The sequence below is a fragment of the Daphnia magna genome, linkage group LG3 (assembly GCF_020631705.1).
Source record: "Daphnia magna isolate NIES linkage group LG3, ASM2063170v1.1, whole genome shotgun sequence".
In the NCBI taxonomy this organism is placed as follows: Eukaryota; Metazoa; Arthropoda; class Branchiopoda; order Diplostraca; family Daphniidae; genus Daphnia; species Daphnia magna.
Window position 1 is genome coordinate 7,048,412 of NC_059184.1, and position 16,960 is coordinate 7,065,371.

The 16,960-nt window shown below is 39.9% G+C and overlaps 1 protein-coding gene across 1 annotated transcript; it reads left to right on the forward strand.

The window, feature by feature from the left end:
- Nucleotides 1-13,833: 13,833 nt before the first annotated feature.
- LOC116919307 lies at nt 13,834-16,182 on the forward strand. The gene is made up of 4 exons (XM_032925286.2): nt 13,834-13,963; nt 14,021-14,340; nt 14,401-14,684; nt 14,748-16,182. Exons 1-4 carry the CDS (start codon nt 13,834-13,836, stop codon nt 16,180-16,182), a joined length of 2,169 nt encoding a protein of 722 aa, XP_032781177.2.
- The last annotated feature ends 778 nt before the right edge of the window (nt 16,183-16,960 follow it).

The following is a 16,960-nucleotide window of genomic DNA, read 5'->3' on the forward strand; positions in this document are numbered from 1 at the left end:
ATCCTTCCAAGCAGGTGATCTAGTGCTCGTCTACAAGCCATTTCGCAAAGTTTGAAAATCGAAAAAACTTCTTCACCGGTGGTTAGGTCCATACAAAGTGTTGCGACAAACTACACCAGTGAACTACGAAGTGATATCGGCAACAGGCCGTGGAAAAGCGGATATTGTTCACGTTGCTCGAATGAAGTCTTTTCACGAAGCCACTTTGGACTGGCAGTCACCACAAAAAGCGACCTCAGATAACACTGAGTCAACCGCAGAAAACTTCCGACAACCCGAAGGTGAACAGCAAGAAGAAGCACAAGACTTACCTGATTCGATTGATTCAAATCCTTACACTGAAGAGGAAGTAACAGTACCGGAGGAAATTAACGTGTCACCCGACACAAGTGGTAGTGAAGTGATCAACTCTCCTCCAGACCAGATCCCTTCAAATGCATCACGAAGGCCCATGCGAAATAGAAGACCTCCAGCTAGGTATCTTACCTTTCTAGTGCCGTTCTTCATCTTCTTGCTGGCCCCCTTAACAAGCACTTCACTGATCCTGAGAGAAAACGCTATCTTCAAACAACAAGCCGACGTTGCTTTTAGTGAATCATCGTGGACAATCGTGACTGACCTTGATTTTGGGCCAGTTGACGCGGCCACCGCATATTTGAAAGAAAAAATTCTCCAACAACAAGAAGTAGCAGAAAGGTGGAAAAATCAAGGATCAAGGCCTCAGCAGATAGCAGCAAAAAGAATCACCAGCAGAATGCAGTCTTTCCTAAAAGGAATGGAAAACGCAGCAGATCGATTAACAAACATTAAAAAAGCCCTTAATACAAATCAAAGAAATCGGCGAAGTCTCGTCGATGGGGGAGGAACAATCCTCAAATGGCTTTTTGGAGTGTCGACACAAAAAGATTTAGAAGAGCTGAACAATCAAATTCAAAATCTCTCCCAAAATCAGCGAGAAATAATCCACATTGTCGACAAGCAAGCAACAGTCTTAAATGAATCACTGTGGGAAACAAGAACAAACGCAAAGTTAATAAAAGAGCTACGAGGCCAATACTTAATACTGAGAAACGCCACTATCAACATAATGGAAAAAATAACTGACATGGAAGACTTAGAACTGAGCCACTTCGAATACTTTTTCCAACTGGATGAAACATTTGAAGCAATGAATCAGATCTTGCAGTGGCTACAACAACTGGCTGATAGTCTCGACGTCGGTTTTAGTCTTCTAGCCAACGGGCATTTGGCGCCTCAAATCATCTCTCCAGCTAAATTCAACAAAGTCATCAAAACCATCAATGGTCAATTACCAAGAGGATGGTCTATTTCTAGCAACGAACTTTGGATCGCTTACCGGGAGTCAACTGTCTCAGTGGCAGCCATGGAAAATTCATTCCGCCTCTTCATACATGTTCCTATCTTTGACCATGCGCAGCAGTACAAACTCTTCCAGATTATCAACCTACTGGGAGCAACAGATAATGGAACTCATGGCGTTTTGTTTGGAAATTTACCAGATTACCTTGCCGTGTCAGCAGATCTCGAAACATTTTTGGAACTTTCTAAAGATGATGTTCAAGATTGTAGCAAGATAGGACGCCCTCTTTGTAAATTCCACACCGGCATCAGTAAAAGAACTGCTAGAAAATCCTGCGCAATAGCTGTGTTCCTGAATGATACACCAAGAATTAATACACAATGCAAAAAGAAATTCACGGAATGGCGCGGCCCAGAAGTAATTTACCTTGGAACAAACCAATGGGTTTATTCAGCAACAAAGCCGCATGAAATTGTGTTTTCATGTCCACCTGGTGGCGAGCAGCCACCACTACGAACAGCAACATTGCCTCCAGTAGGAATGTTTGAAATACCTTTGGGATGCACCGCTCGTACAGAAGAATGGGTATTCCCAGCTAGCATGGAAGGAAACGTAATGGCACCAAAATTACAAGCAGTTGTCCTACCTTCAGTAAAAATCTTCTCCCAAGATGTAAACATCACGTCTACCAAGAAACATCCCTTTGTGGAACTGCCGCGAGAAAACACGTCATCAGTTGACGTCATCAGTCAACTGTTACAACGCAATGCTCAAGCCAGCCTTTCAACAGAAATGACCGGAGAGCAGATTCATAATCTCATCGCTGAAACGAAAAAACAGAAAGAAACATCTTCTATACGCTACCCTTACGAATTGGTATCTGCAATCTCACTTATTGCCTTAGGGTTAATTGCCCTAGCATACAAATTGTATACACTCAGTGTACGCTTGGCCGTACATGAGCGATACGACAACTCTTCCCCCGGAGACCGCGGGAGGGAGGAGCTAGAGATGCAAGAGCCTTAACCATTTTGTCATACTGAAGAAAGAAAAAAGACATTTCCAGTAGAAAATTCTGGAATAGTCATCTTACTTTCATTCTATTGTCATTCCTTTTTTCCGATAATTTGTTATCAATGTTTACTTATGACTTTCGTTTCATTTTGCGCTATTACCCCGTTTCAGCTATCTCTTTATTTCTCTAGAAAATTCTTCGAGTTTTTATGCCGTTTCCAATTTCCCACTTTTTATTATGTTGTTCCGCTTTTTATGCAAATTCTAGTACAGTCGGGTCGCCTGTCTTAAAGAAGGGGGACCTGTCGCGGAGGGACAATAGCAGAAATGCTTATCTCTTCCTAGAGAAGCTACAGCTGACGCTGTAATTACGAATGTGGAAATTCGTTGTAATGTCATCGGGCATTACTCTTTATTAAGCAGAAATTTTAAAATAGATTAAGAAAGTACGCTAAGTTCATGTAACCTTAGGGAAGGGGCGTATTTTCAAGGCTAGTATAAAACCCACTATTTTTCTCTCCCTCCTTAGTTCTTATTCCGCTAGACCCGTAGCTAGTAAGTAAAAGAGTGTTATTCTTTTTCTCGCATGTATTTCACTTGTTTGAGTTACAATACATCCCTTTAAAGTCAAGTGCGACAATATATTGCATGCAATTATGTTAATAATAAAAGTTTTAATAAAAGTTTTTTATTTATTATAAAATACTGTATGTAAGCTATATTCTTATACATCACATAAACTAATATAATATAAGTTTTAAATCATAGCAAATATACTCATAGATAAAAGTATACTTAGAAATTATTGTATGTAATAAGTTAATTATTCTTAAGAATAAACAACAACAGTAAGCTAAATGTATACTTAAAACTGTATCATAATAGTTTAGTTGCTAAAGCAGCTGATTCCCATTAGAAAGTAAGAGAAAACTAGTGCTCAATTCCAGGGGTAGGCTTTTTTTTTTTTGTTTTTTCTTTACATGTGTAATGAAGGATATCCAATGGACGTCCAATGGATGATCCTAAAGGACGTCTAAAAAACCGGATATTAGGATTCAAAAATACGTAGCTTGGATATCCCTAGGACGGCAGAATGCTAGTAGGGGTGTTTTCATGTGGAAGTGCGTGGTTGTTCCGATTCCCAATTTCCTTTCTCCTAGGATAGATGGTTCGTTGTTTTGGCGCACTTGGTAGGGACGGGAGCATTGGGTGATGTCTTTCCGTGGTCAGGGGTGTCGGTGAGTCATTCTTGAGAATGGCTGTTCTATAGCTTCTTCGGGACTATAAACTGTATCCGTGATCATGGATGTTAAATCATGAGTGTTCTACGTTTAGTAGAAGAGTTGTTTGACGTAGAGTTGTTTGAGTTTTGGAATGACCTGGCAATGCCACCTGAGCAGAAGACAAAACTTCCCCCTCTCAGGCGAGCCAGTGCTGCCCACACCTAGCTAGGCGATGGGTCCCATGTAGTTTTTGTGCCCGAAACGAATACAAAGATCGCTGCCTCTCGACTTCATTTCATGGCGCAGTTGGTTTGATTGTTTTTTCTCACCATCGAACCCACATAAACAGTAAGTCGCAGTATTCGTGTGCGTAGTTTATCCAGGTTTCCCCGGCGCTTCTTGTCATCCCTTGTGAACCACCCTGACCAGTCGCCACGTGGCTGCACACAGCACTACCTCTAGACCGTCTACCATTGGTGCTCGCTGCGTACAGCACTCCCACTACGCGTGTCCTCAATGCGCGCGCTTTTGGCACTCAATTTTTCCATAGCATAGGCCGCTAGGTCACCGAGACTACAGTGCATGATACTTCGAACTGGCTTTAGTTCGCCGTATCCTTCATTGTAACCACACTCGGACATTCGTTTCTATATCCATATTCCCTTTCAACGTTCACCGTGCCCGGCTGTCATCGCAATGCCCCGAAGGAATTAAAACACTACGGCACCTCGCCACAATTCGATTTCAACGAGTTTAAGGATTCCTTTAAGTTTTGGCAACGTCAATGGTCGATTATTCTCGCATTGTCCACTATTGACACCGTGCTCCCACAAGCCGACCACACCGCTTACAAGGCCATCATTCTCCTCTAATGTGCCACGCTCCAGGCCATTTTCACGATAGGTTTATCAGACATTGAGCTCGCCGACCTCGACATTATTATAGCCAAACTCAAAGAACGATGTAACGCCGGCAGAAACTGCCATGTGTGGCGCCAGCAGTTTTTGCTTCGTCTTCAGCGGGAGAAGGAATCCGCAGACAGTTAGGTGAGTGAGTTGCGTGACCTTGCTCGGAAATACGAATTCAATGCAGATTGCTGCAGTATTGCTGCTGTATTTTTTGTGTGTACGTTCTCATAAATAGTGAGAACGTCAAAAAATTTTCCAGAATTTTATTTGAATGGGAAGGGTGGGTAAAAATTCGATGAAAAAGTCTTTAGAAACCCGAGAGGACCTTATGCAAATGAGGTTACTTTGGCTTTTTTAAAAACAAATAACAACGAAGACGCAAAAGGGCTTAAAAAAATAACTAGGTTAGTTCTACCTGTACCCTCATTTCCGATTTTTCTGTTTTTATTCAACGATTTAAGAGTATGTTTAAAAACTAAATTATGGATATCTCTTTTTTACGGCAACAACCAGAAATGCCGAATTCTTAAAAACCATTTTTTTTCATACGGTTTTACCGGAGTAATAGAATACTATATAGGGATCGGCCCCGATTAGCCATAATCGGGTTAACCTCCCCGCCCCGCCCCGGGAAAGGGCAAGCGGGGCCGAATCAGGGTTCAATTTCGTCATTTAGGGCGGGGCGGGGCAAAAATCGAGGTTAAACCGCTTGCCCCGACGCCATTTGAAAAAATGGCACCTGAATTTAAACTACAAATTTGGGTCGGGTTTTATTGGGGCAACCGGGGCGAGCTCCCCGATTTTCATCATAATAATCGATTTCGACCCGATCGATTATGTTTTTACGTCGATCGATTAATTGCAATTGGGGTTGCTGCCCCGATTAGGCACTCCGATACAACCCCGATTGAGATCGAGGTCAAAAAAATTTCACCCCGAGCCCCGAACGCCCCGCCATGGGCCCCGAATTTTGAAACTCGATTGGAAAAATGCACCTCGATTAGGGTCGGGGCCGATCCCTAATACTATACATAAATATATAGAATTTATATCAATCATATATATAAATATACTAGTAACTTTGGGCCCGTCCAGGGCCGGGAGATAGGTGGCGCTAGCGTATTTTTAACGCTTTTTTCGCCATTTAATTCTGCCAAACTATTAACGGTTAATTTTTGCCCGTCTACTCTTTAAGCTTTCTGTGTTCCCATTTTTTGCCCGCCGACCCATTCACTGTCTCTACCCGCAAAGGTGTCCGCCTAGTTGCCCGTCCTCCTCCTCATAGTCTGCACGTCAACCTATTTTGCTTGCCAAAACTACCGCTGTAGGTGCCCGTCGACCCACTCTTTGCTTCTGCCCGTCGATCCACTTGCTGCCTTTGCCCGTCACATCACTCACCGCCTCTGTCCGTCAACACCCTCTCTGCCCGTCGACGCACTTTTTGTCCGCCAAAACGCCCGCTGTAGTTGCCCGTCGACCCTATCGTTGCCTTGCCCGTCCGCCCCCTCATAGTCTGTGCCGGCAACCCAATCCCTGTACCTGCCCGTCGACTCACTCATAGTCTCTGCCCGTCGACCCAATCACTGCCGGCCAAAATTTCCGCTGTATTTGCCCGTCGAATCACTCAGTCTCTGCCCATCGTCCCACTCGCTGCCCACAAAAATGCCCAATGAAGTGGCCCGTCAACTTATATATTGCCTCTGGCTATCTAATCCCTAACAGTCTTTGCCCGTCGACCTCCTCTCTGCCCGTCAACCCCCTCTTTGCCCATCGATCAACAATCGATCAGCAAAAATAACCACTGTAGGGGGCCCGTTGACCATATCGTTGCCTCTGTTTATCATCCTCCTCACAGTCTCTGCCCGTCAACCCACTTGCTGCCCAACAAAATGTCCGTTTTAGTTGGCCGTCAACCTATTTATTGCCCCTGTCCGTCGGCTCACATGCTGTCTCGTCCACCCGTCCTACTAAATGCCCATGGACTGAAAAATTTTCAATTTCCACGATTTCGTCCACCTTTTACGCATCTAGTCTTCCAAAGTCCTATCCCACCAATTCCTCCCAACGCCAGCGGCAACTTACAGCCAATCACAGGATGCGCTCATCCAAGAGACCCAAAACTCCTCCCACATTTTTCCTTAGATTTTTATAGAGTATAGATAGTATTCTATTACTCTGGTATATATATATATAATTCTATCATCAAACTCCATCATGGAGTAAGTGAGATCAAAGTTTTCTGTAAGAAAATATTTGAGAGAATCGATGAATTGGAGAACATGTTGCAGACCTCAAAAACCCCAATAATAAACGATACCGATAATGAGGAGGATGGTTTTCCAATTTCGAATATGGAGGATTCCTATTCTTTGAACACGAAGCTTCAAAACAAAAAAAGTCGTAAACGACTGGTAGGTGCATTAAGACAAAAGCAATATATCCTTTTATTGTTGGGAACTAATTTTAATTATTTTTTTTCATTTTTAAAGAATCTGCCTTGCATCCATTGGAGGTAGAGATATTGGTGATGTAGCCCGTAAAGTTTGTGTTTTCTGCTTAAATAAGAAATTCGCTCGTAACTTCAGTTGAGAAGGAAAAAAGGAAATCTTTTTCTTAAAGATTCAATGCTTGGCAGCGTCATGCTAGGTATAACTGTTTGTTGAAAATGCATAATAGATTACTGATAATATTGCTCTTAATTTGTAAAATTTTATTACAGCCTCAGTCTGCAGTAGTGAAAAACCAAAAATTACAATGCACCAGGCGAAATCGACATTTTCCAGATTGGCTGAAACATGCTAAAGATGGTATGAAAGCTCTAGCGGTGGCAGCCGTGGCAGCGGATGCAGCGGTGAAGGCAGCGGTAGCGGCGGCTAAAGCAACCAAAGATGCACTGGACGAAGAAAAAAGAATTTATTCCAGCTCCGCTAACACTTCTGATAATGAGATTTATTAATAAAAATATTGCATTTGTTTTTCTTAGACCACTCGGGGTCATTTTAGTTTGTTTGTACACGTTGTGGAGTATCCATTTTTTGTTATTGTGCAAAAAGAGCGGTGGAGAATAAAAGCAATAAAGTTTCTTAATTCACAAAAATTGTATTATCATTTTATTTATATTACATTAACTAAGATTAAATGAGCCCAATTCCTGTTCGAAATTGGTCCGATTGCAGACCATCTGTAGTCGGAAATAGGTCTTTTTCCAGGCCTATTGTAGTTGGGGAAAGGTCTTATTATAGGCCAATTTCAACGCCTGTAAGCCGTACGTGGGCAGTCGCGTTGAGCGGCTTAAGGTACGTTCACACGACAGTCTTACGTACAATCTTACGTACTACGTATTGCGTTTTTGCGTTACGAATTGCGTTTGTCGAAACGGCAAAGTGTTCACACACAACGCTATACGTAGTACGTAATTCGTAAACTCAAAACGGAGTGAAAACGAAGTCAAAACGTAACTACGTAAAAATGAGATTGATCCCATTTTTACATAAGATTTTTGAACGTTTTCGCACTACATAGTCAAAATATAACACGCTTGTCTTCATTCTTTTGTTTTTTTGTATCATTGTTGTTTATAGTCTGTTCTTATACCTTTAATCTCGCCACTGTTTACTTCTGTTATCTCAATTTTTAAATTCTGCTATTCTATTCTATTCTTTGATGTTGATATTATTAACAAGTACTCAAATTGACAAACACTACATCTATGAGTAGAAAGTGAAAGTTTGAATTAACGTTAAAAACCGACTTACGTAAGTGCAGGGTGCTGTAGTGTGAACAGACTACGAAGATTTTAACGTAAATTTTGGTTCGTAAAAAACAAAATGAAATTTACGTAGGAAAAACGTAAACGAAGATCGTAATACGTTGTACGCAATACGCAGAAAAGAGCTGTCGTGTGAACGATACTTTAGGGGACCTATCCTGGGTAGGACATTTAACCTAAATGGGACGTGAATCAGCACAAAAAGTAACGTCCTTTGGATGTCCTTACGTCCCGACAGGAACCTCCCAAGAACCTCCCAAGGACGTCTTGGTGCTATATGGGTATCCTAATATCCAAAACTTTTATGTATAAACAAATTTTTTTTTGAATTTTCCCCTATGCCTCAGGGGAAAAGGGGAAATTGGCGTGGGGTACGCGGGTATTTCCCCACCAAACGCGTGTGGAAGCTACGGTAAATGAATATTTTCAAAGTGGATTTACTATCCCAAGACATCATTTACACCCCGATAAACAGGTATGGTTGAATTCATCTAATTAAGACGAATCTTTCTATGCTAATTTAAAGTTTCTATCTAAAAGTTAGGGATATTAGGATACTGCCGAAGTGCCTGAGGAGTTCTAGGGAAACCAGAGTCTTCTGCCACCAGAGTCATAGAACCCTGGTTGGTTCACGCTGAGAGGAATCCCTTTACTGCGTTTCGTTGGTCTGAATGTCTAAAATTTTAACGGTTTTGGGGCGGGGCACAGTGGTGGAAACTAGAATCAGAGTCATCTATCGAGAGAAACTGAGTTATTCAACGGCCATTGTCAGTGTTTCTATTCGAGCTTAAATTTTTCTGGTATCGTCTGCTCTGTTCGTTTCCTTTATCACTGTTGTGATTGGGTGTTGAAGTTTTCAAACGTCTTTCCTGATTGGTGCACTTATCACACACCCGCTGGAGTTTCTGACTGAATTTAGACACAACAACAGACGATTCCCCCCATGTCGTGAACCAAACAGGGTTCGATGACTCTGCTGCCACCTACTGACCTACCAGCTTTTTATTAAATGCTGGACGCATGAAGCATCGCCACGAATGCGCTACGTGGAATCACATAAAGTATTCTTAATCATTTTTCTAATGAGCGTCGTGAATAGATACCAATTTATTTATAAAAATAATTGAAAAGTACAACTAAATAAAAATGAAATATGTGCGAAGAATAATTTCAAATTCAATTACGCGTTGAAAATGCATATAGGATTGATTGTATGATAAATAAGCAGGTACCAGAGTCCAAACTGGTATCAACCATTACTCTTTTTCCGTCTGGTTACTTAGGTCGAGCCGATGGCTTTAGAATCTCACTCGTTCATCTTCAATCATCAAAAATGGATTACGAAAGGCCAATCAATGTTCAAAACTTTTCTGTCCAGTTTTATATCCAGATTTGTTGAAACAGTCCAGTGGGGCTAATCAAGTATATTATCAACTCACCAAAAAAATGCTTCAGTCGGGAATTTTTGTCGAAACAATGGCAATACAAATTGTTCTCGAAACGTTTGGTTAACTAAATTCTAAATGTAATGAAGGCACTTAGAGATTTTGGCATACTTTTATATCTAGTTTACCAAAAATAAAATAAAAGTTCTCTTTCCTTACAGTTGCAAAATATTCTTTTTGTAATCAGTCCCATGAACTCTAAAACAACTTGCAAGAGCAACCTCTGTTTGATTAGGTATTGTTAGCTATCGAGCTGAGTCAAAATCAGTAATTGGATATTCGTCAACATTAACTTCAAATACAGAGGATATTTCTATAGTATGGTTGAAATAATCAGACGATGAATTTAGCTGTGAAGCAGCGCATTGGTGCTCTATCATCGAACTAATGTCAACATTAGATTACGAAAATTATTCATAATATGAGTTGGCCGTTTAAATTTACCATTAAGCCTTAAAAATTTCATCGTCCAGTGTGTTTTCATAGAACCATTTTTACGAATTGTTGCTAAATGTACTAAAAAGTGCCTTTTGGAATAACTGTATGTTAACAACAGAAGTGTTTAGGGTTAGGTAGAATAAATTTGTTTTGATTCTGTGTGTTTGTGTGTACGCTTGTGCAATCGTTTGGGGGGACATATCTTAACTTGTCTGACCTTTTATGAATTCACACCCCCTCGTTTTGCTATTATGTAACCCACTCTTACACTTATACCACCTCACTCGCCCATTTCACACCTCTTTGAATTATTTTCGCCCTTCTTTTGTTTTACCCCCTCAAAACATTCCCCCCTAAGTCAAAGATGGAAGGAAAAGAAGCTGCGAGATCAGTCTGGAGCGTTGGTTGCTCCGTTTTTCGTTGCATTTTTTCGTGTTTCGTCTCGTGGGCTCAATTATCGTTTTTGTTTCTCGTGTATTGTTTTACAAACAACGTGGCTTATGCCACTGAATTAAGCCACAATAAGTAACTTCCTTTTCGGTGGATAACACTGTCGCTAGTGGCTAGTAAAAAGATTGAAAAACCATTGAATATTGGAATAGAGACGTTTAAAGTAACGATAATTTCTTGCGTGAATTACTGGTCCCATTATAATATCAACAATTTATTGTAAACATATCACGAACGCCTAGTGTCGATAATTCTACGGAACTTTTTCACCGAAGGCCACAGCAAAAAACTGCATTATGTAGTGGGCAGTAAAACCACATTTCAGCGGACTACATTTGCATGAAACTTCCGTCCTTCAACGGTGTATATCAGTATCCCCGGACTTGTTTTTCTATTCTACCACTAGTAAATTGAATAGTTTATCCATCTTTTCGTCAACTTCATTCACAGTGAAATTTGTTCAAGAATTATGCGGAAATTTTGAAGAACTTTAGTTATGATAACCTGGAATACTGTGTGCATGAAATCATTAAACAAGTTCTCCATGGTATAAAAATAGGACAATCAATTGATTGGGAAATCGTATTTAACGTCACAAACATGAGAATCCATCTGTCTGTCACGTAGCTCAGCAAGATTCCCTTCGTGCAATTCAGGGCGCCTTAAAAAAAGCTTTCAACACTCCTTTCCTGCGTTTTTCCTTTTTACAATAACAGAAAGTACAATAATAATATTTAAAATACTTTCAATTATACCAAATGTCTGATAAAGTGCAAGACTGTCCCCAGTTTACTGTCCGAGATTAACATAAGTTTGAAAACCTATATTTTCGAGGTCGCTAATCTCGTATAGAAGGACTTCTATTAAAGCTTCCTAACCTATTTTATCTGCAGTGTGTTTGGTATAGCAACAAGCAAAAAGGTACATATTGGTTAAAAAGCATAATAAATGTGGTTAAGATTCAATATTACGAAATAAAACACTGTAGAGCTATTGTGGCTTCAGCTTTAGAAAGTGGGGTTGTCAAAGCCAACCCATCGGTATACCATTGAAGGGCAAATAAGAATAAAATTGTCACCTGTATGTTTCCCGGCTGTCACATGATTTTTTCCATGGTCTTTACTTAACCCAACCTGGTAGCGGGTATAAATTCCATCCGTTCCCCTTGCATAACGGCTTTCCATAATCAGTTAAAAAACGCTTATTTTTGAATCGGGATTTCAAAGTCGCTTTGATAGAAATATGTCGAGCAGTTTTACACTCGTTGGCGGACGCCCCAATATTTGCAATGTTTTCTAAACTTTTCCCAATAAGTAGTTTCTTATGGACAACGAGCTGAGGTGTTACAACCGAGTAGGGGATACACAGCATGCCAGCAAGAGTCTATTGCAGTAGTTTCATTAAACTAACGTACAGAGTAACAAGAGAATATAAACTGCCATTTGGATAAATTGAGGTAGGGAAGAAGAGTTGGACAAAGCGAGGAATGGGAATAAATCCCGGCAAAAAGTAAAAGAGTTGCCATGTTGTAACAACTATTACATGAGCGTGACTAGTACATGCTTTTGAATAAGATATTTTAATGTGAACGTTTAGGAAATAGTCTTGGCTTTATTAATGTTTTCAATTAGGAGATACACTTCCAATGCAAGCATTTCACACGTTATTGAACCTAAATGGTCTCGCAAAGCTTGTTACACTTCACCAAATATGTTACCCACAGACGATAGGAGAAACTTGGCTACATCAATTGTCGTTGTATGTGGCACATTTTTTTCCCCTCAAGGTCAAAATTAAAGAAAACATTGTGTTGATAATAAATCTGTCATTTTACTAAAGGACTATGGCACTTACTGTACCCTTCACCATAATTATAGCCGTTTTCTATGTCATTATATCTGCATTGATATCAGCATCCTCCATATAAATGTCCTCAACCCTTGCAGCAGTAACCTGGTTTTTTACTTTTTCCGAATAATCAAGTTTATGAATACTCTTCAAATGTCACATAAAATTTAAAATTCTGCTAGTACATTAGCGGCAATGACTTTCTTGCTGGCAATTTAAAGGGAAACTTCATAGTTCACCGTAACGGTTATCCGATAAAAGCATTGATAAGAGACGACGGTAACAGAGCAAGAAAAAACGCGACAGAAAAAGTTCATGGTGAAAAGACACGTAATCGACTTTGTTTACTGCCTGACAACCAATAAGAAATTAATAGACAAAATTTCCAATAAATAAATACAGGCCACTATATTTATAATTTTTATTAAATTCAAAATTTACCTGAAATCTGTAAGTAAGCCGCTTTGCCCAGTCTGCAAATTTTTTGTCAAGCAAAAAGATGTATGTAAACCAAAAACAGAGCTGTATACGTAATGTCAATAACCGTAACGCTAGATAACAAAGGAATGCATGCGTTTTTGGCAGAAACCCGTTCTGTTGAAAACAGGTAAATAAAAAATATTTAAAATTTTATTTCATTGCAACGAATTTAGCACTAAAACGTATTTGCAATGAAACACCAAATGCGTGATCGTGATTTGACAGTGGCACTACTCTTGAAAATGACTAGGTATTTGTGCTTTTAAGTGTGACATTCCGTATGACAAGAGAGAAAAAGAGGAAATTGCTGAAGGAACACCATTACCATCACTACAGCCAACAGAAGTTGCCTAGTCCATTGCTGATGCCACAAAAAGTTTATGGAAGCCTTAATGGCACCGCTGTAAATCAGTAATAATTTTTAACATATCTATAAGGAGATAATTTACTTATCCAGAAGGATATAAAAGAAGAAAGGAAAGGTATTTGAACAGAGGATTTAATATGAGAAGTGAAAAGTGTATCTGTTTGTTATGAGAGTCACGCACGGCTCATTGTTCATGCAAATGGAATTTAGCTCATGAAAACTGCTCTGAATATTAACTAGTTTTCGAGTTCTACTAATAGCCTTCGTTTAATCATAACTATGGTTTTAATAAAGTGTAAAGTAACTCTTCTGTCCGAGTCCTACCGAATTCCTAAAACTGGCGAAATCAGTTATAAATATTTCCCCGTGAATGGAAAAGAATGTCGGACGATTCGGCAAAAACCATTTCGGCAAATTGCCGAAAACCATTTCGGCAAAGTTGCCGAATTGTCACCTATGAAATTACCGATTCGGCAAAAGTCGATTCGGCAACTGTGCCTACTACTTAGTCTACCTTATTCTAACGTCAAGTGAAGTTGATTGTGTTCTTATTAAGCCCTTATCTCTGAAATGGGTGATGACAAAATTTGCGTTATTTGCAATGATGGATTTACTGGTAGAATCATTCAGTATGTTTCGTGTGTGGAATGCAAGGGTCCTATTCATGTTTCCTGCATTCCTGGTAACAAACGGGGAAAAGGTAGAATTGATTATTTATCTATTATTTTGAAAAGTATGTGATACATGTCCTTTTCAGTTCTTTCAAAAGCAACTTATGTACTTATGAACAAGAACAACGAGACTTTTGACTTTCAGTGTGCAAAATGCCCTACTGTTGTGCCTCAAGTCGAACTCATGGCTCAGGCCGCACAAGTGGTGAAAAATGCGCGAACATTCAAACTTACTTTAGGGCCGTTACACTCAAGCCCAAATAAAAACCTCCATGCACGACCAACTACGCATTCTACTGACGTCATACCATTTACTCCAATCCTTGGAATGGATGGAATGGATGGAATTTGCCTTCCTATGATAACGCCTCAGATTGAATTAGCCAATGCATTGGCAGGGCTTCCGGTACGAATTAAAGTTCAAATTAAATTACTTTTGTTATTTAATAATATTAATTTTGCGCAGATTATATCAACAAGTTCTGCTGCTGATGGCTATTCAGAAAAAAATGCGTCAAGTGCTCCTCATGATATCCAGATGATATCAATAAGTTCTGCTGCTGATGGCAACTCAGAAATAAATGCGTTAAGTGCTCATATGGAAAAGACTAGCTTCTTTGCCAGGCCTGTTGCTACTCAGGAATCGAGTCTGCCGTCCTTGCCTGTTCAGGAACGATCAAGATCAGGTGATCGATCTCACAGAGGAAATGGTTTACGAAAATGGCACATTGAGCCAGCAGAAGGCAAAAGGTATTGATAATTTTGGCTGTTGTTTCGATTCATTACTAATTAAAATTAAAATTATCCGCCTAGACTACGCCCTATGCTGATCGACGACACTGATCGTGGTCTCGGAATTCGCAACACGAGAAAAAATGGAACTGTCATGTGGCGCTGCAACTACCGGCCAAATAAAAATCCTTGTCGTGGACTAGTTTCCCAGATTGGAGATAAATTTGCGGAGCATCACCCGCATTCGTGCAAGGCAAAGTCCCACCATAAAGTCAACATGGTTCTTGCTGCCGAAGCCAAAAAGCATGCCTTATCTCATATTAACGAACCTGCCCTAAAAGTCGTTGAGCCCATGGTTGTTAAGGCCCTTGATGATAACCCAAATTGGAACCCAATTAACCCCACAACGTTAGCTAGGGCTGTAAATCGGGTAAAAGCAAAGCTCACTGCTAAAAACCCAACTGATCTTTTTTTTCAAATCAAAATGGACTTAATGCCCACTTCGTTTTTTAAAGGAGAAGTTGTAGTTGGTTCTAAACGTCATTTAATTTTCATGACTGACGAACAACTAGCGCTTTTGAAAACTGCCGTTCGATGGTATGCCGACGGAACCTTTAAAATCATAAACTTCCCTTTCACTCAACTATTTTCCCTCCATGGGTTTCTAAAAAAGAATGGGCAGTTAAAGCAGGTTCCACTTTGTTTTGTGTTTATGTCGGGAAGGACTCAAAGAGATTACCGCAAGGTTTTCGAAAAGATTCTGGAATTGTTGGGTGGTGAATGTGCTGTGAAGGAGTTTGTTACAGACTTTGAACGAGCAATTTGGAGGGGGGTGAAGGAAACGCTTCCTGAGGTTAATATTATTGGGTGTGGCTTCCACTGGTGTCAGGCTGTATTTAGAAATCTAAAAAAGATTGGCCTTGTTGGATTGTATAGAAGTAACGCAAATGTACATAAATATCTAAAAAGATTCCTAAGCTTACACCTGATACCAATGGAAAAAATTCCCAGAATGTTTGAATACCTCGAAAAGAAGATTATTTCTCTTTGGGAGACGGATGAGGAATTAAAAAAGAAGAAAACACAACTAGCACTAGTCAAAAAATTTGTTTCCTATATGCGTGCCAATTGGATCGTAAGTAAAGTCTGGCCCCCTGCAAAATGGTGTGTTTTCAACCAGCCAATCCGCACTAACAACGACGCAGAGGGTTGGCATAATCGCATCAATTGCCACAATAAGGATAAAATGAATTTTTACTCACTGGTACCCATACTTTATCAGGAGTCCAAATTAATTCCCCTCTATAAGAAATTACTATGCGGAAACAAACTAATTAAGCGCACACTGAAACTAACCGATTCTGTAAACAAAAAATTGTTTGTGTTGTGGAATTCCTACCCTGAACAGATTAATGGAAAACAACTTCTAAAAGCTGTTTCTGAAGTGTATGCCGAATCAAATGTGTTAAATGAAGCTATGTGTTTGGACGATGAAAAAGATGATGTGAGTGAATGATTGTGTTGAAGGGAAAATAATTATGTGTGTTATAAAACAACAACAAAATAAATTGACGGGATGTTCACAAAAAAAAAATTTCATGATTCCAGATTGAACACTACCCCGAACCGTGCCACCGGTTCAGGTGTTCACCACAAAACTTAAAGATTCCAACAAAAAAAATTCAACATTTACATATAAAAAATAAAATAATCAAAATAATCAAAAACTCACAGGACAAATAATCGACAAGTAACGTAAAAAAAAATCATGAGCTCTGCTCAGTTACAATGCGAACACGCGACTAAAAATGAGAGTGTGACGACAGACAGTATAATTCGCGTGTTGGTGGTGGCGCTGATTACCCGAAACCCACACAGCTAGCGCCACAGGCCTTACAACGGCATTTTAAACAATTTTGCCGAATTGGCTTTTTACCGAATTGGTATGTACGATTCGGAAAAAAAACAAAGTCAACCAATTCGGCAAAAACCAATTCGGCAAACGTCAAATTTGCCGAATCGTCCGTATACCATGGAAAATAAGGGTTTGAAAACTTCTTGCGTAGGCTTAAACTATCCCATCGGGTCACTTCGCTCTAGCAAAGTGCCGACAGTCCCTCAATAGCTTCGTAGTTCGTATCTTTCTATACTTAATAGGGTGATATTAGGAAGAAATATTTCTAAGTGCTGCGCATCAACGGTGACAGTGGATACTACGTGCTTTGCAATGGTAGTGTAGATTGCTTGAGGGAAATTTTTATAGCTGTCATGGAGTTCTATTAAAGGAATGAGTC

What these genes read in the sequence shown, in the direction of transcription:
- LOC116919307 (XM_032925286.2), top strand. Translation starts at nt 13,834, where the DNA reads ATGGGTGATGACAAAATTTGCGTTATTTGCAATGATGGATTTACTGGT. An exon ending in TGGTAACAAACGGGGAAAAG is followed by an intron (nt 13,964 to 14,020) that starts GTAGAATTGATT and finishes TGTCCTTTTCAG; the next exon opens with TTCTTTCAAAAGCAACTTAT. An exon ending in GAGCCAGCAGAAGGCAAAAG is followed by an intron (nt 14,685 to 14,747) that starts GTATTGATAATT and finishes TTATCCGCCTAG; the next exon opens with ACTACGCCCTATGCTGATCG.